Genomic DNA, 18,855 nt, shown 5'->3' with positions numbered 1-18,855 from the left:
TTACCCCGCTCCCCGGCAGAACGCGCTATACCAGTCCTGCCATGAGGACGAGAACGACGTGCAGACCATCTCCCACAAGTGCCAGGTCGTAGGGCGCGAGCAGTATGAGCAGATGACACGGAGCCGCAAGTACCAGGACCGACGGGACCTCTACTACCTGGCGGGCACCTACGACCCCACCACGGGGCGCCTGGTGACAGCTGACGGCGTGCCCATTCTGTGCTGACTCTGCGCGGATGGCCACAGGTGACCCACCCACCCAGCGGTGCCCGGCGTGCAAGCCACAGGCACAAGAGGACACAGCCCCACGCTTCTGAGTAGGAGGCTGGCCCACACCTCGGAGGGGCGAGTCTGAGCAAATATGCAAACCCACCAAGGCAAGATCCAGGCTTTTTTTTATTATTATTATTTTCCCTGGAAAGCGAGAGAGCTTTTAGGCGTCGGAACCCAGTCCCATCCGTCTGCTGCGGAGGGTCAGCCGTGCCCCCAACTGGGACCCGCCGGCCCTCTCTGTTTTCCCGCATCGGCAGTTCACGAGAGATTAGAATCCAAGCCATATTTTCCCTAGTACCTCCGACTGTCTCCCACCAGGGAAAGCAGAAATCAGGTGTGTTGTCTATTTATTTCTCTATGTAAATATTGTATTCCTTGCGGGGAAGTTTTATGGAAAAAAGTGGAAAAGGATTTTTTTTTCCCCACACGCGTGACAAGGGTGTGTGTGGGTGAGTGTGTGTGTGTGTCTGTGTATGTGTGTGTGTAGAGATTTTGTTCTGGGGGGTTTTCTTTGAAAATGCACTGTTTTCCTCAGCCTAGCTGAGTTCCAACTGGGGCGTCTGTGACGACAGAGGCAGCTGGGGCGTGGTCTAAGGGGCCAGAGGCCACAGGAGGGATCAGACAGAACCCTAGATTATACCTGCTGACCTCTTGGGGGGACTGTCTAAGATGGAAGTCACACTCGAGTTTATTTCCTTTTAATTCATCTCCTGGGAAAAAAGTATTGGGGGAGGTTGATGATAAGAGTCCCTCGGCGGGTAGAAGGGAAGCCAGGAGCAGGCTCCCCAGCCCAAAAGTGTGACTGCAGCCATATGTATCTTACCTCTGTTTATAACAAAGCAAAAATGAACAAATGTTTCAAACTATCAATATGAAAGGGTGATGTTTTGATTTTATTTCCTGAATATTCCAAGTAATTTCTGATTTCCGTTTCAATGATCAGCTTGCCCAGCCTCCACCCTGAGCAGGAAAGGAACTGGCCCTCCCCAGCTCATGTGGAGGTTTGCGGGCCTTTTCTGCAGCCACTTGGCAGGGCTGATGGCCTGGCAGGCTAGTGCTTGGGGCCCAGAGCAGGGTTCCTCCTGCCCACACCCCAGCCTCGGGTACAAGGAGCGCTGCTCTGCCCAGCGCCGTAACTACCGTTGTGCTGCATGGGTGTCCCAGACCCTCAGCACCACCCCAGTAACCCCGGAGAACACATCACCCTTCGCTTCTCCTGAGGCCAAGAGGGACAGGCAGGGCAAGCCAGGCCCATGACCCAACAGCCCTTCCCTCCCCCACAAGAAACGCACTGAGGGCTCCATGCTCCCATGTCACACTGAGGGTCCCCTGGCCTCACTGAGAGCCCCAGGAAGGCCCCCCAAGTTAGCCACTGCTCCTTCGCACGGGCTCTCGTGTGACCCACAGACCCACACCAGGTACCTGGGAAACAAGTCGGCGGGTGCCTGGGCCCCCTTTTCTTTGCAACCAGGAAATCACCCCGCCCACCCAGAGGGCCCCTCCCCTGCCCTGGCGGTTCCAAGGAAAGTACAGGGACAGGGAGGGGTTCCCCTGCACCCCAGCTATCCTCTCCCACCCCAACTCTCCCCTTTGTCTCGGCTCGAGTGCAATATTTCATTCCTGGTGGTCGTCCTGGAGACGGCGGCCAAGGTCCTGCTGGCGGCTGGGGAAGTGGAAAGATGCCTTGGAGAGGACACGGCCGGTTGCCAAGGCGCATGTGGGGAAGGTCCAGCCGCGGAAACCAGAACCTGAGGCTACTTCCAACCCCAGTCTGCAAGGCAGGAAGGAACAAAACAGGCAGCCTTTTCTTGGCCCTCCCGCCTTCCCATCGGTTCTTCTCCCTCGTCTGTGGATTTCTGTCCTTTGCTTTCTTTTCCCATCCCCTCTGTCCGTGTGCGCACGGACAGCGCAGCCCCGCCCCGTGGTTAAACCTGGCAAAAGCACGACTCATGTAAATGTGTAAACTAAGAGGATGGTTGATTTTTTTTTTCAATGTAAACACTAAAAACAAACAAACAAAAAAAAAATGCAAAGGTTTTATGAACAGCAAACTCTATGTAAAGGCATTTTAGTATTAAATTTTTTATTGATAACTTGCTTAAGAATAAATATATAAACTATTGTACAGGTTTTCAGTGGTCCAGAATCCTAACTGCACCCCAGTGTCCAATGTGTGTGTTCCAAAGGGACTCCCTGGAGGCCCCAGAGGCCGGGGTCTCAGCAGACAAGGGACTAGGGCAACGGCAGGCCTACCCTGCAGCAGCCTAGCACAGCCTAGAATTGGGGGGCTGGGCCTTTGAGAGACACATGCGACCAAAATGGCTTTGGAGTGACCTTGGCTTTGAGACGCACCCCCCTGCCAGGACAAGGGTCCCTCTCTTGATAGATCTCTCCCAAGGTGGGTCAGATGTCCAGCCTGAACATGTGGCCAGGCCGGGTGCCCCTGGAAGGGAGGAGGAGAAGGTACAGGCATGGGAGAAAAGGTGGTCCCCAAAGTGGAGGGGGGGGTCTGGGCAGACCGGACAGCAGACGCTCTCTCCTCACAGAAGGCATGAATTTACTCATTTGACAAATATTTTCAGCTATGCAGGAGTTACACTCAAACAGCAGTCCTGATTGTTCAATGGATGGTTGGCCCCCATCAGGGCCTGGGGGATGTTGGGCAGGGGTACATCTCAGTGTGAGCCCCCCTTCCAGAGAGCTCTGCTCAGTGAGGCTGCAGCCCTGAGGGCCCCCCAGGAACCCTAGCTAGGGGGGCGCTGTTTTCCCTCCACCTCTAAGACCTCCTGGGGAGGACCCCTTCAGCTGAGACTGGGACCCCAATGAGGGGAGCTCAGGTCAGGGCAGAGAAGTGTGGGTAGTGGGGCTGTGACCCCAGGGTTGTCAGGAGCTGCGAGCCATTCGCACAGGGGCACGCACACGCTGCCAGCCCATCCATTCTGGGGCTGCCCCGGGCCAGCCCTGACCATGCCCTGTTCCCCTTTCTCATTTCCTCCGCGGGATGATTCAGTCAGAGAGAGCAGACCCCTCCCTGGGGTGCAGAAGGCCCAAGGCCATGTGACCAGCCAGGTGTGACAGGTGAGGCCTGACAAGTTCTTTCCTTGGGCTGGCCCAAGTCCATAAAGGAAGGTGATGAGAACGGGGCTCCTGAGCATGAGGCCTGGGGCCGCAAGAAGTTGGGACAATCAGTCCGAGCTCCGGGTTCAGTCATGCCTGAAGGCAGACAACCTAGCCCTTAGATTCACCGAGTACATGAGTCAGCAGCCCCCACCCCGTGCAGGTCTCCAGCTGCTCAGGAGGGAAGCCCAATGCCAAGGGCTGCAGCAGGGAGAGGAGAGGGCAAGCCCAGAGGAGGCCCTGGGGACTAGGATGAGCGGCAGAAGGGGTCTGAGCAGGGGAGTGCTAGCTGACCATGGTTTCCGGCTCAGAGACCCTCCATAGTCTGGGGAAGGGGGGACTGGGCAGAGACCCCTGTGGGCCTGAAAGTGCCTTTGGTTATGTGCTGAGGCCGAGTCCAGGCAGGACCATGGCAGGGAACAGGGAGGTGAGGAACATGGCTGGCTGGTGGCCAGGAGGTACAGAGGGGCAGAAACAATAGCTGGACTGTGGCCAGGGCCGGAGCCCGAGTGCAGGACGGGTCTACACTGTCTGCTGGACGATGGAACACACAGAAGTCTCCAGGCGGAGTCCAGAATCAGATTGAGATCCCTCCCTCTGTGACCCCACAGTCAGACTCAACCAGCACCTCGGGGAGATACCGGCACCCAGAGAAAGAGTCTAAGGGACTGGGGTGGGGACAGGAGTTCGGGTTTGGGCTAGAAGGTGAGGGGGTCCCTGAAAACCAGGAACCTGGGAGGCGTGCCAATGGGCACAGGAACGTTGGCAGGTGGGGTGAGCGGGAGGCAGGAGACCACAGTGACACAGGTGAGGACCCCAACCGGACCAGGTAAGCCTCCGGGGCTCCGTCCCCAGCAGCCCTACTTTCTCCTCCCCTCTCCCAACCCCTCCCTCTTCCTGCCTTAACTCGGTGCGGCTCTTGCTTCTAGAACCTCCTGCCCTCCAGAACAGGGCCTGGCAAGGGACGGAGGCACATGAGAGGCCACAGAGCCCCAAGGGTTAAACGTGCGAGACTGCACTTGGATCAAGACAAACGAGCCATTATGTGAAATGCTGAAGCAAGATAAGTGATGGCATTGGGTGAGTGAGATCAATAAAAGTGATGTTTTATCAGGTAGAAATGACAACCCAGCTGATCGCAATTCGTTTTTAATACCACAAACCAATTGGGGACAGGGGCTTTAACTGTTCTTGCCCGGCTGGGGCGAGGTGGCTGGGGGCTGGGTGGGGAGCAGACCCAGGCCAGGGGCAGGGGAGCTCGGCTCTGCAGCCTAGCCATTGAGGGGTCATCCAGGCACTCAGCCGGCCAAAGGCCAGTGGCCCGTTGGGCTCTTAGCAGCCTCCTGAGTCTGTGCAGCTTCGAGAGGCCCTGCCAGGCATGGAGAGACCCACCTCTGGGGCCCCTGGGTGAGGAAGTGGGCCAAGGCGACACCAAAAGGGTGACCCCTAAGGGCTCCCTTGCCTCCCAGAGAGAAGCTGGGGTCTCGACCTCCATCCATCCTGCCACCCACCCTCTGCTGCTACCCCCTCTCCTTCCCCAGCACTCCCCGTGACATGCCAGCACCCCTCCCAAGCCATTTCTGCTCTGAAAGTCAGGCCACCTGCTGAGACCCAGGATGGTGACAGGAACAGGGCTGCTGGTGCACAAGCTCCAGGCAGACAGACAGGCTGGGGATCATCCAGGCGAGCCCCCCCAACAGCGTCCCCGGGGTCAGAGTGCCTCAGGCCTCCGGAGAGAAGGATGAGGTGGGCCAGGCAGGGTGGCCGGTGGGAGCGCAGCCCTGGACCACAGAGTCCTCGTCTGTGAAACGGGATCCCTGACTCCTGCCAGCTGAGGAGATCGGGGGAGGTTGGTGGGAGGTAGCGAGGGATGTCTGGACCCACAGGTGGGCCAGGGTCTTTTCCATGGGCCACACGCCACTGCCCAGGTAGGAAGGGACTGACCGACAGAGCCCTGGGCTGAGCTCCTCACGCTGCCCAGCATGCCGCTGCCTCTATACCCTCCCCACTGGAAGTGAAAGGGCTCCGAATGTGGGGACACGCACAGGCCCGAGCTGGACACGGTGGAGCTGGATTCCACGCCCCTGTCTGCCTCAGGGGCCTGCCTCTCCCCTGCCTGGAGATGCCTCAGGACCTAGGAAGCCGCCCCAGCTTCTCCACTCAGGGGCTCCCAGCCTGCCCAGTGGCTCGGCTGGGAACTGATGAGGCTTCCCTCTGGGTACACTGGGGGTGCTACCTGCCCTTCCCCAACAAATATTCACGGGGCACCTAGGTGTCAAGTATGTATCCCCCTGCTGCCCCAGGCGGGTCCCCAAAGCCACACCTCCCTCCCTCCACACTAGCCTGGGGCCCTAAGGGCCCCACACAGCCCCTGGCCCAGCCCTGAGGATGGGAGGAGCGTGGAGCTGCTGGGGCCAGCGCTCTAGGACAAAGAGGACCCGAGGAAGAGAACCGGGGTGAGCAGAGGCGGGTGCTCTGAGCGGTGTCCTGGGGCGGGGGTGGCAATGTCCCTCCTTCCCTTCCACCCCTCTTCCCCCTATAGGCTGCCCCTTCCCCAAGCCCCAGCTCCCAGAACTCAGCCTGTCAGGAGTCAAGCTCTGTGTCCTCCGGAGGCCAGCCCAGGCCCCCGGAGAGTCTCCACCAGGCCTGCAGGGGTCCAGCCCATGGGAACTGGCTCTCCCCTGCCTGGCGATGGGATGCCGGATGGGGTGACTCGGGCCCTGACGGACAGTGCTGGAGCCCCTCCCTTCACCCTCCTTACCAGGAGCCCAAACCAGCTCTGGTGGGAACGGAAGTCAGTTACTTAAGCCACAGAAGAGTCGGCCACACCTAGCCAGCCTGGTCAGCATGGCGAGAGGCCATTGCAAAACACGGGGATCAAGGCCTTAGACCGAACCATCTGGGGTGGGCAGGCCACGGCTCCGTGACTGCACATTCTGCTATCTCGACACCTCCTCCTCAGAGGCTCCCATCCCCACTTCACACCCTCAAGAGACCTGCTGCTGCCGCTAAGTCACTTCAGTCATGTCCGACTCTGTGTGACCCCATAGACGGCAGCCCACCAGGCTGCCCCGTCCCTGGGATTCTCGAGGCAAGAACACTGGAGTGGGTTGCCATTTCCTTCTCCAATGCATGAAAGTGAAAAGGGAAAGGGAAATCGCTCAGTCGTGTCCGACTCTTCACGACCCCATGGACTGCAGCCCACCAGGCTCCTCTGTCCATGGGATTTCCCAGGCAAGAGTACTGGAGTGTCAAGAGACCTGGGAGGGCCCAATTCGGGCCTAAAGAAGATAGGCTGGCCTCCAAACTGCCCTTCTGTGTGTCGCGCTACATTGAAGGGATGGAGCCTGGAGCCAGCACTCTCCGGGCATTTCCATCAATTCTGAAGTTCAGACACATTTCAACTTCTCTTCAGCCTACTCAAATCTCCAGGGCTGAGGACAAGGCCCTCCCCAGCATCTAGAAGCAGAAAGAGCATCCAAAGAACTGTTCTGTCACTTTGCTGATGGAGAGTGAGCCGCTCAGGGCCTAGAGAAGGGCTTAGAACAAGCTCACGACACAGCTGTGGGCACCTGACGCCATGCAGAGCTTGGAAAAGCTTTTATTTTCTTAGGTTCCAAGTTCCCCTGACAGTGTACTTTGCCCCCTTCCACTGCTTAGACTGAGCTTTCAGGCTCTCTCTATTTCAAGCCATCCCAACCTCAGGGTCAGTGGGGCCTACTCGAATGAGTGTTTCCAGCCTGACTTTGCGGGGCTCCTGAGGCAGACTGCATCCATCTTCAGAGAAAAAGCAAGACTGACCCAGCACCCCAGACTTGCCGGGCCAACGCCCGTTGTTCAGGGAAAACCTTCACCAGTCCTGTCTCCCTCAACGGAGAAGGACAGGAGCCCTGGTGACACCCAGGGCTGGCGGGGAAGGAGGCAATGCCTCCCACCCTTCGCAAACATCCTAGAATCCGCCATCCTGCCCATCAGAGAAGGACACGGCCTACATCTTTTCTCACCCCCTGCAGATGTGATCTGCTCCTGGCAGGAACACAACTTGTTTTCATCTGTCTGCTCACCCAAACATCCGTCTATTATTTCAGCAAGTATGTGCTGAAGACCTACTGTGTGCTGGGCCCTCTGCCAGGTACCACGATGCAGCATGGAGGGGGTGACACAAAGTGCCTGCCCTCTGAGAGCCTGAGCCCAGCTGGGAAGAAGGCTGGCCCAGAAACCACAGCATCCAGCAAACCCAGAAGCTGTGCACAGGGCGCCAGGCAGGGAGCACAAAGCAGCTGCAGGCTGAGAAATCCAGGTCAAGGAGCCGGTGGGAGGGAGGGGAGCTCCTCTCCCAGGAAACCCAGCCCCTGGCAGAAGCACTTCTAGGGGCATCCACAGCTGCTTCCTTTAACTGGTTTAATCTGAAGAAAAACGTTTCAGCTGAAGAAGCTTTCAGAAGAAGGCTGAACTAGGGCTTTGCTAGGTAGGAACCATCTTCCCCTGGCCTCACCTTGAAAAACAGCAATGCAGAAAACAACTCACGACCTGAGTTCTCAGCCCTGGGGCAGACTGGCCCTGAGGCCAGCAGGAACTCCGCTCTTTCTGAGCCTGGGAGTGGGGACTGGGGCTCCACTGAGAAAAACAGCTCCAGATGCCAGTGGGGTGAGCGAAATCTGAGGCCTCCCACAGCTCCTCTGCCCTAAGGTTCCCAGCAGTCAGGAGCCTCAGGCTCCCCAACCCTTCCCGCAGTGATGGAATGGTCCAAAGTCCTCCTCAAAGATTTGGTTTGCTGAGAGGGGAAAGTTAAAACCACCCTTTTTATTTGGGAGATTTTGAACAAGTTTAAGATCTTGCCCCTTGTCAGGAAATCTGTTTTCACTTATAAGAAACAGACTCAGGGGCCGGCGGTGAGCAGGGGGAGTGTCAGGAGACTCCACACTGACAGGGTAATTATATTTTTCTCTACCGGACCTCCAGCCGACCCCTCTGATCCTGGGCAAAACACCCCAGGCCTGGGGTTCCCCGAGGTCCCTGCAATGGCTCCCTTCTTGTTGTTCCGATGGACGCAGGCTAGAAGCGGGTGTGGAGGGACTCTGCCGGAAAGGGACACGAGCCCAAGGACAAGACAGTGCCGGGGCAGCCTCTGCTCAGGCCATCAAAATTTCCGTGGGATCAGCAGGGAAACCACAGCACCCCAGCCCTGCGGGACTCCCTCCTTTGGCCAAAGTGGAAATGCCAAAGCCCTTGAAGCCTGCCCAAGGCCAATGTCCCAGTGGTCCAGAAGCCCCTGACCCAGCAGAAAGAGCCTCCTCTATAGTCCATGACCAAGACGACAGCACCAGGGACAGCCACAGTGGGAAGACGCCATACTGGCAGCCAGGCCTTACTCTAGTCATATAACCTCAGCCTAGCCAATCAGAGTGCCTCTCCCACAGTGATTGGTTTTGGAGTGTGCATGTGACCCAAGCTGAGCCAATCAGGACCTGCTCCTGGGATTCTCAGGAGAGCTGGAGATAGGAGCATAGCCTTACTTTAAAAGCCAGGTGGGATGCATGAGCTGCAGGTACAGGTGAAGCCTGTATCTCCTGGCCTGGTACTAGACCCCAGCAGGTCCAACCTCTGACTGGACCGGGTCACCAGATAACATACGGGATGCCCAGTTTAATTTGACTTTTGGATAAACAACAAATGACTTTTAGTATAAGTATGGTCCATGGTAATAGGGATATACTAAAAATTATTCAGTGTCTAAGATTTCAATTTAACCCAATATCCTGGGACTTCCCTGGCAGTCCAGTGGTTAAGACTCTATGCTTTCTCTGCAAGGGGGGAGAGTTCAATCTCTGGTCAGCAAACTAAGATCCACACGCCATGTGGGATATAATAAAATAAAATGATAAATTTAACCCAACATCCTATATTTATTTGCTACTGTGGGATGATGGGTTGAACTTGAAATCCAACTAGTGCTCCCAACACAAACTGGGTGCTCCCCAGCCCACCTGGCCATAAAAAGGTGTATCCAGCAGCTTTTTATCATGGGGCAGGAAGGGTACACAATGAAGAGGCCAAGCAAACCCTGAAGGCACGGAAAGCCACTGGAGCCGGCTCCTGCTGAAAACCCAGTTCTGGCTTGGGGCAGGGGGAGGGGCAGGAAACACTGCTCTCCAGCCCAGATGAGGGGCTGATGCCAGGGTTGGGGGAAGGGGGGGGTTGCTGGGACTAAGAGGGCCAGCTCTCAGGTCCTCTCCTCTCTGCCTGTGTTCCTGTCCAGCACCAAGGGTACACTGGTCACCCAGAGCTTGGCCACCTGCCTCCTGTCCTGCCTTGCCTCCTATTCCCTGAGAAGTTGGGGTCTGGAGGGAGGGTGGTTATGGCTGCTCCTGTGTCCTGCTTAACAAGTAGGGAGACAGCCTTGGGCACTTCAAGGAAGGGAGTGATGGGGGCTTCATGGTCTTGAGTCTCCTTCACCACGTGGTAGAAATCTGGAAAGTTCTTAGCAGGGTCTGCTTCTCTTGGCCTATCTCCCAACTACAGGTCCTTGGATAAGCCACTTGCCTCCCTGAGACCTATGTTCCCTGTCTGTGAAAATAAGATGAAATGTGAGGACAGTTCATTGGTAGAGACTCCAGCATGTTCCGTGTACCCCATGGCCTCTGAGCTGCTGGGCCTAAGCAATGGCACTATCTGCAGAGAGGGACAGAGACAAAAGGTCATTTGTTGCCTTCAGCGTCATCTCTTCATTTCCAGTTACCAGCAGGGGCAGAGACTGTGCTGCCCCAATATGTCTTCCCCTTTTTCCTCAATAATAGAACCACAACTTATAACTGGGCACCTGTCTATCCAGAGTTAAGATCACATTTCCCAGCTTCCCTTGCAGCTATTCCAAGTTCTGGCCAATGAGTGTGAACAGCAACATCATGTACAATCAGAAGTGTCTTTAACACAGGGTCTCTGCTCTTCTTTCTCCCTTCTCCTCTCCTGCTTGTTAGAATGTATGTGATGGCTGGTGCTTGAGCAGCCATCTCGGATCATGAGGAAGATTCCATATTTGAGAATAGTAGAGCAACAAGACAGAAGGAGAAGGAGCCTGGGTTCCTGATGACTGTGGAGTCTCTGGAGGCTTTTTGTGAAATGTTTCTCTTGTTTAAGTCACTGTTACTTTGGAGTTTCTGTAGACATTAATCCTCACTGAGTGTTGTATCTTGCTCGGTCCACCCCCAGTCTCTCAGGCTCTCCTTTCCTTGCCGCTTGTCTGTTGGTGTTGAGGACTTCCACTTCCACCTCTTGCCATTCTGCTGGGACACCTCTTTTAAGAGTCCCTGGGGCAATGTGATCTCTAATGTGGTTCATTCTCAGTCCTGATGTCATTGCCAGGTCAGGCCCTCTCGCAACACAAAGCGCTCATCACAGTCTATAATTATGTATTTATTGTGGATTTCCTTGATTGCCTGCTTCCCAGGACTGTCATTAATGTGAGGGCAGGGTCCCTGCCTGTGTGGGTTTACCATTATGTCCCTGCACCAGCTCAGGGCCTGGGCTCAGGTGTGCACCAGTTGGGTGCTGGCCCTGCTGACACCACTGTGCTCCCCAATCCTCCTCCTCGGCTCCACAGCCCCTCCTGCTCCCCACCCTCCTCCAATGCTCAGAGTCCCTTCCATAGCTCTCCTTGCTCTGCACCGGTCTTGACCTCCAAAGCCCAGAGGCTTCCGGCTATCAACACCACCACATTTCAGTTTCTGAGTTCTGGGTTCAGACATGAGGAAAGAATTGACTCTAGAACTCCAGAAGCAGCTCCAGGGCTTGCTGGCCATTCGGCTTCACTTCTCAGACCCTCCCCCCACTCTTGTCCCATAAATGAGGATAACACCACCCCCACCCAGGTAAGCATCCTATTCACAGGGGCATTAAGAAGACTGGGAGATGGGATGAGTTCCTCCAACCCCCAATGGCTAACAGTAAAAGACAATCTCAAATGCTGACACAGGCCTGGGGCCACCAGAACTCACCCACACTGGCAATAAGAAAAGCAGTCCGGATTGCCACTTGGAGAACTAGTGGTATCTACTAAAGCTAACGCTGCCTCTTCAGCAACCCCACTGCCAGGCACAAACTCAGAAGACATGCACTAGAATTTAGTGACACTCTAAATTTTGGAGATAACTTGCACGTCCATTAACAGGACACTGGATGAATAAACTGGCATGCCCATACAACAGAATAAACCGGGTGATGCTAAAGATCACAGCTCAGCCATGTATAGCAAAGGAGGAATCACACAGCTTTTGTTAAGGAAAGAGGACAGCCTCAGGACAGGTGGTGTGACCCCATTAATAGGAATATAAAGATCAGGCAAAAGTAATCTCTAGGGAGGCGTTTCTGGGTCTGGGATGAGAGGTGGCACTGGGGAGACACTGAAGGGGCAGTCATCTGGGTGCGATGGTGGCTGCATGGTGAACACAAATGGAAACTCCATCCACCTTTAAAACTGAGATCGGTGCTCTGCCTCAGGATTTTTAGATAAATTTTTTTTTTTTTTTTTTTTTGGCTGCATCACTCAACATGCACAACTTCCCCAACCAGAGATTAAATCTGTGCCACCTGCAGTGGAAGCATGGAGTCTTAACCATTGGCTCAATAGGGAAGTCCATAGATGAACTTTTAAAACAAGGAGGTGTGGTCCAGGAGCACAGAACATAGGTTCACAGGAAAGTCTTGTCACTGAAACCCCAGACCAGCTCTTATTGCTCCTCCTCTCTCCCCATTTCTGTTCAGGACTCACTGGCCTCCTGCCCTCTGGGCTCTGCCAATTCCCTGGCCAAACCCCACACTCCCTGCAGCCACGTGCTTCTGTGCTCTCACACTCCTTCTGATGCAGTCTCTCTCTTTGACCTTGACAGGCACCCCCACCCTGGCCTCCCTGACCTTGAGTCAGGACTGCTCTGACAGCACTAGGGGCACCTGCACAACCCAACCCTGCAGCCAGAGGTGCTCTTAAAGACACGCCCTCCCCACCCGAGTAGCATTCCATCCACCTGCCCCACTTCCTTCCTTCCTCCCTCTCTGCAAGGAGGATCCAGGTCTGAAACTGGCACTCCTGATTTCAGGCCATCACATCCCAACTTCTGATCTCAGCCGAGTCAGGGATGGCAAATTGGTCATCTTATGTGCCAGCTGCAATTGATTAGAGGGTTGCCTGGAGAATGTACTGAGAAGGATTCTGAGGCCACCTTGGGCTCCACAGGAAGGAATGGTTGATGGATGAGTGACACCTGCCACCTGTGATGGAAGAACGCGAGGCCACCGTACGGCCCTGTGGGCCACCTTCACTCTACAACCCCCATGGCCCCCAGACAGGCTCCCCAAATCCCACCAAACCCAACGCCACCTCCTTGACTACAACGAATGCTTATAATGACAGCTCACGTGTATTTATTGAGCCCATAATTACCATGTGCAAGACTGTGCTAAGCACATCACATACAGTCTCTTTCAACCTGCCCGATAATCCTGTTATTACCACCATATGACAGGTAACTGAGGCGGGGTACTTGGCCCAGGCCCCCTGACTCCCATGTAGTGGGGTGCACACACAGCCAGATTTCCTAGAACCACCTCCTTGGATCTTGAGGTTTTACCTCTGTGCCCTTTGCCTTTCTTCACCTTCTCCAGTGCTCCAACGCCTACCTGTCCTTCCAAGCCACCTAAGGCACCACCTCCTTCCATCTCCCCTCCCCAAACTTTTCAGGGGTCCTTGGCTCAGGCTGCCTCATCCTGAACTTGTTGGACTACGAACTTCACACCTGGAACACATCCTTCCCTCCTTGGAGCCTCCTGGGACTGAGATCTGGCCAGGCAGAGAAAGGCCCCCTGAAAAGATGTGTTAAGTGAGTAAACACCCCTTGTCTCAGAGCAAAGCCTGTCAGACCATGCCAAGACAAAATGCAAAGGTCCGTCCACCCTCTAGTATGTGCTGAGCACTGTGGATGAGGCAGGCACGTGAAGAGACAACAGTGAGCAAGACCAGTCCCTGACCCTGGGACTTAGGGTCCCAGCGGTGCCCTTGACAGCCGCTTAATGAAAAGAGAGCATCAGGGAGGGCCTCCTGAAGGAGGCACTTGAACTGTGTGGCCCACGTGCACTGACAAGCACGCTCTGCACCCACTGCTCTGCCCTGTGTTCAACTCACTGCTTGCATGCTGTCTTCCCACTCCTAGAGCTTGGACTGGTTCTGCACCAGAGAGGAAGGCCGAACCCCGCCCCACTCATTTCTCAACAACCTCAGCATAAGAGTGCACAAGGGTTTCACTTACATCCTGTGTTACTGCCTACAAAACAAAACAGCAATGTTTCTGAGATGCTTTTATTCACACTTCCCAACAGGTGCTGGACACCTCCCCGTTTCCCTGCCCCAGCTGCCCTGCCTTGTGGCCTGAGGCTGACCTGTGGCTGCCGTGTTAATTGGAATTCAGCCAAAAAGGAGCCGGCAGATGAGAGGCGCAGGCAGGAGTAAAGTGAGGTCAGTATATATATCACCTGGCTCCTCCTGGCCAGCCGCTGTGTCCCTCCCTCCAAGGTCGGAGCTCCTACAGGATGGGCCTCTTCTGTGGCTACAGCTACCCTTCAGGTCAAAGTGGTAACAGCTCCCCTTTGTTGCTGGCCCTGGGCGGCACCATCTCTCCTTTAATTCATTCATTTTCCATTTATTCAACTCTCCTCAAATACTCTGTCTGAGGGTGCCATAAAAATGTAAGACCACGTCAATTGCCCATAAAGAACATTCTTGTATGTTCCACTTGGAGTAGCTTGGAAGGGAGACTAATGGAAACTAGGGGGAGGCTAACCTCCAAGCCTCTCCTGGGGCCACCGCTGTTCGTGTCCCCAGGATAATAGTAGAAGGTGTCGATAACTGACTCAATCGATATATGAACTGATCCCGCCTAGCCCCTCTACCACCCAAGAGCAGACTGCCTCTTCCTTCCTTCCACCCGATCCGCTTCAGCCTCCACGGCCAAGCCCAGATGGCATGCTCCTTCCTTCCTCGTCCCCTGAGATCAGGAGAGTACAGCGGTGAGTGAGTGGCTCAAGCCCCCAGGGAAGGTGAGGACCCGCGGCCGAGCAGCGGAGTCAGAAAACCGGGTCTCCAGGGGCTTCCGCCCTAACAGGCTAGGTGGATTTGAAGCTGTCACTTCACTCCACGTGTGCAACGGGAGCAACCACGACTCTAACCCTGCACAGCAGATGACCCAGAAGATGGTACAGCGCTTTGCGTGCAAAGGGCACTCAGGGACCCTCGGGGCGGTGGGGATCCTCAGGGTTGGGGGTCCTTGAGACGGCGCAAGTCGCTGTAAGGTGTCTCCTGCGCACCCAACTATCAGTACTCAGCCCGCCGCAGCCGGAGTACAGCGGCGCACGCCGCCCCACGTGGGGCCACACGGGCTCGCGGCCCCGGCGCCCGATTGGTCTTCGTGCAGCCAATCAGAGGGCGTCGTTGACAGTGGCCTCGCCAATTGGCTGCGGGGATCCGGCCAGAGAGGGGCGGGGCCTCCTTTTGTTCTTTCCTCCGCGGCACCGCGAGCCCCGCCTCTTGGGCCCCGCCTCGGGGGTACCCTACCGCCTGTGTTCCACCGTTGCGCGTACCCCAATCCCAGAGCTCAGGTTGGGGCCACTGGAGAGCTGCAGGCTGCGGCCGCGGACCCCACTAAGTGGCCGCTCCCGGGCCGGCCTCCCCTTCAGTCCCCTTTCCAACCACCCTCCCCGCAACGTGGTCACACACAGGAGAAAAAACCCGCAGCCTGAAACGCGGCCTGCGCTGGGGCTGACCTTGGACAAGCGCTTTCAGTTCTGTCCCTCAGTTCCCTTACCCTTGCTTTCTGTCTCCTAGGACTTGTGGACAAGAAGAACCCATAAAAAATGAGCTCAGGCTCTTTCTAAAATGTACCCAGTGAATGACAGAAAGTCTCTTGATTTTTCCAGAGGGGAAGTTTGCTGAGGAGAGGAGACCAAGTGTCCGGATGTTGCTAGCCTGAGACCGTTTTCAGAGTGACAGTCTTCTCCTAATCAGAGGGGATGGTTGGGGGATGGGGCAAAAGCCCCTGCCTCATCCTGGCCAGCTGTGCAAACTCCCTAAATCATCTCCCTCTTCCATCACTTCACAGTGGCCTCCCTCTGGGGTGGAAAGTGGTGGCCTCAGGAGCCAGAGGCCCTTGCAAGGAGAGGGCTCCGGGCTGAGTTAGGGGGTCAGGGGTCTAGGTCTGGTCCCTTTCCTTCCCAGCCCACCACCTTCCCCCAGAAACTGCCTGGAGGCGTTTCCCAGTGCGATGGTGGCTACATACAAATCTCAGGCCGCAGTCAGCCTGCGGTACTGGCCCGGCTATGGACACAGGGCTCCCAATCTCTAGCTCCCCTCCCACTCAGAGTTCCCCTGTGCCCCTTCTCCCCACCCACTGGGAACCCAGAGTCTCAGCTCCCTTCCTTCCATGAGGGGTCAACCAAGAGGACCACCAAGACAACAAGAGGTACAGGGCCCCTGCAAGGGAGGAAGTCAAGCCCCAGGGACTCCTCAGCACCCACTCCAACCCCCATTGACCTGGAAAAGCCCCCAGACCACTGCTGATGGAGTCCTAATGGTGGCTTAGGGACAGCAGCTTGAGAAACACAGGAGTCACCTCCAAAATCACCTGTCCAGACCTAGGAGTCTGTAAAAAATGTAATTCCCTGAGATAGACTGGATTCTGACCCGTGTTCAGAATGCCTCCACATGCCATCTGTGGAAGAGTCCCTCAGCCATCGTGTGTGACTCCTTGGTTCAGGTGTGTTGGGCCAACCACTCCAGCTCCCAGCAAGCATCATGGGGTTCAGAGGCCTCCCCTGCAGCCTGGCTGTAGTGGCCCTGGAAGGACTTCCAGTCTCAGGGCCTTGGCAGGTGTCTGCTGGTTCCCTGGGGGTGGGGTGCTGGGAGCCTGACATCTGCGGAGTGTTTTTACTGTTGGACAAATTGAATCAATTAAACAGGCCCCATCAGGGTGGCCGGGAGCCCAGTGAATGGGAAGGAGGAGGGGAGCAGAGCCAAGGGGGCAACACAGCCTGTCTGTGGGAGCATCTCACCAGCAAGGGTTCAGGGTGAAGAGGCAGGTGGAACATATCCCCTTCATGGCTGTTTGGGGGCAGGGACCCTCTATGCTGACCACAGAGAAGGAGGGTCTTGGGGCAAAAGCCAGCCAGGGGTGCTGGGGCAAGTTACAAGAGGTGACCCATTTCTCTGCCCAGAATGCAGACCTTCTGGGCTTCTCAGCCATCTGCCCTACAGATCCTTGGGGGCACCTCCTCAACACCTAGGCTCATTTCAGTGGCATTTTGTTGCACTCACATGGAGGCCTGCGGAAGCTGGAGGCTCCACTCAAGAAAGAGGAGGATGCCTAGGGAGGTTGGAGGAGCCAGCGGAGGGAAAAGGAAACAGACTTTGGAGGTGATAGCGAGGACCAGTCATCCACCTGGAGCGGAAGCCTCCCCTTGGGCAGGCCCAGGATGATTTAGGGGCCGGCTGCTTTGTGACCCAACTGACCCAGGGCTGGCCACTGCTTGGGAGGCCGAGCAGCTGCCGGAGCGTCCCACTAGCCCTGCATCCAGTTCCCCCAGTTCCCCGACTCTAGTGAGGGCAGCAGGGCCACCTTCTCAAATGTCCTTCCCCCGAGTCCTGAGTCCTGGGGCAGTGGTGTCTCCTGAGGCTGCAGCTGCAGGGTGGTGACAGAGTTTCTGTGAGTTGGGCCAAGATTCCCCTCCCCCACCAGCTGCCACCCTGGCACAGGCTCTCTCCAAAGTACCTTTGCTCTGCTCTTCAGATGCCATGGTGGTGATGATGTCACTGTCACCCTGGACAGCCAGACCACGTCTGTCCCTTGATGTCAAATGACTGTTACTGGGCCACCTGGGGCAGACGGTGTCTCAGCAGCAGCTTCCACGGAGGACAGAGCGGTCAGCAGGAGACCTCCATGGGGCAGAGGCTGAGAAAGGACACTGACCAGTGTCTGGGCCCGGGGACTGGCTGAGGGTCCCACTTCCAGAAGTTAGCTTGGGACCAGGGTCATTTCACTGGGAGATGAAGAGGAGACCCTTGCAGCTGCCACAGCCCTGGGCCAGGGCCACCAGTGTGATAATTTCACTGTGGATGCTGTCCTTTCCTGGTGAGGCCACTGGCACCCAGTCTGAATCCCCGGGGGTTGCTCTAACCAGAAGTCCTGCTAGGGGAGGAGACACGGGGAGGGCCGGGAGAGGGCGGCCGTCCATGTCTTGGTTCTTGCTTGCATGTCACCTGCTGAGGACCCCCAAACTCAGACCCCTCACCTCCCTCATAGGTCAAGTTTTGAGGCATGGAGGTGTTGAATATGGGGCACAGGGACCCCAGAGGCATGCCAGGTCTTGGCCATCTAGTGCCTTGTCTTCAGGGAAGTGAGTGTTCAGATCACCTGGAAGGCACCCCCTGGGGAGGTGGGATTAGTACAGGTTTGCCTGCAGAGGAGCAGTTAATAGGCAGGCACGGGGTCCTGGGAGCAAGGAACTGCGTTTGCTTTCTCCACTGAGCCTTTGCTTCATTTTCGCCCCCGACCTCACCAGCTGCAGTGCAGTCTCAGGGCCGGAAGTCGCCGCCCGCCCGCTCCCACACTTGGTTCTACCGCCCTGACGTGAACCAGGAGATCAACCTCCTTCGCCGCCGAGGGCTCAGTGGTGGAGGGCGGGGGAAAGCCAGCGGCCGGCAGGAGCGGTGTTGGGGCGCCCTCCAGCGGCTGCGGCAGGAACGACGGCAGACCTGTGGACCCGAAGAGCAGGCGGGGGTGGGTGGGGGTGGGGGTGGGGGTGGGGCGCACCGGTTGTAGGCGATCCGGCCTGGATCCAGCCTGGGGACCCTCTCGGCGCCCCGTATTCTTGATTGGATCTCAGATAACTTGGGAACCAAAAAGGGAGCTGCCCCGTGAGGCACTCTGCTCCTTACAGCTCACCAAGTGAGGTGAAGAGTAGCACACACACCAGGTAAAGCATCGGGGTATTAGCCACCCCCACCTCCCCAGGAGTAATCAATACCTCCAAACTCAAATCCTGCCACACCCAGGCCCAGAGCACTTTGAGAGCAAAGAGAAGGCAGATACTGTTTCGAATATAACTCGCATACTCCGTACAATTTGCCCCTTTAAAGTGTACAATTCCATAGTTTGGGGATGTTGCATCATTAATTTTTTAAATTGTGGTAAATATATATAACAAGATCTGTCATTTTAAAACCATTATCAAGTATACAGGTCAATGTCATTTAGTACATTCTCAGTGTTCAGTAACCACCACCACTATCCATTTCCTGAGCTTTCGCATTATCCCAGAGAGAAACTCTGTACCAACTAAGCAATAACTCTTCATTCTTCCCTATCTCATAACCTCTAATCTACTGTCTGTCTCCCTGAATTTGCCAAGGTTAGGTGTTTCATGTAA

At 56.0% G+C, this 18,855-nt stretch overlaps 1 protein-coding gene across 3 annotated transcripts in view; it reads left to right on the top strand.

Moving 5' to 3' along the window:
- The window catches only part of BAHCC1 (BAH domain and coiled-coil containing 1), a 61,025-nt gene extending 58,630 nt beyond the window's left edge, over positions 1 to 2,395 (top strand). For all 3 annotated transcript variants that reach the window (XM_070773914.1, XM_070773911.1, XM_070773913.1), the window contains exon 28: positions 20 to 2,395. In XM_070773914.1, the coding sequence (XP_070630015.1) occupies positions 20 to 226 (207 nt within the window). In that variant the 3' untranslated portion in view covers positions 227 to 2,395. The remainder of the gene's footprint in view (positions 1 to 19) is intronic.
- Positions 2,396 to 18,855: the final 16,460 nt, after the last annotated feature.

The sequence above is a fragment of the Bos indicus genome, chromosome 19 (assembly GCF_029378745.1).
Source record: "Bos indicus isolate NIAB-ARS_2022 breed Sahiwal x Tharparkar chromosome 19, NIAB-ARS_B.indTharparkar_mat_pri_1.0, whole genome shotgun sequence".
NCBI lineage: Eukaryota > Metazoa > Chordata > Mammalia > Artiodactyla > Bovidae > Bos > Bos indicus.
Note: the sequence above shows the minus strand (reverse complement) of the source record. Positions and strands in the feature narration are given on the sequence as shown.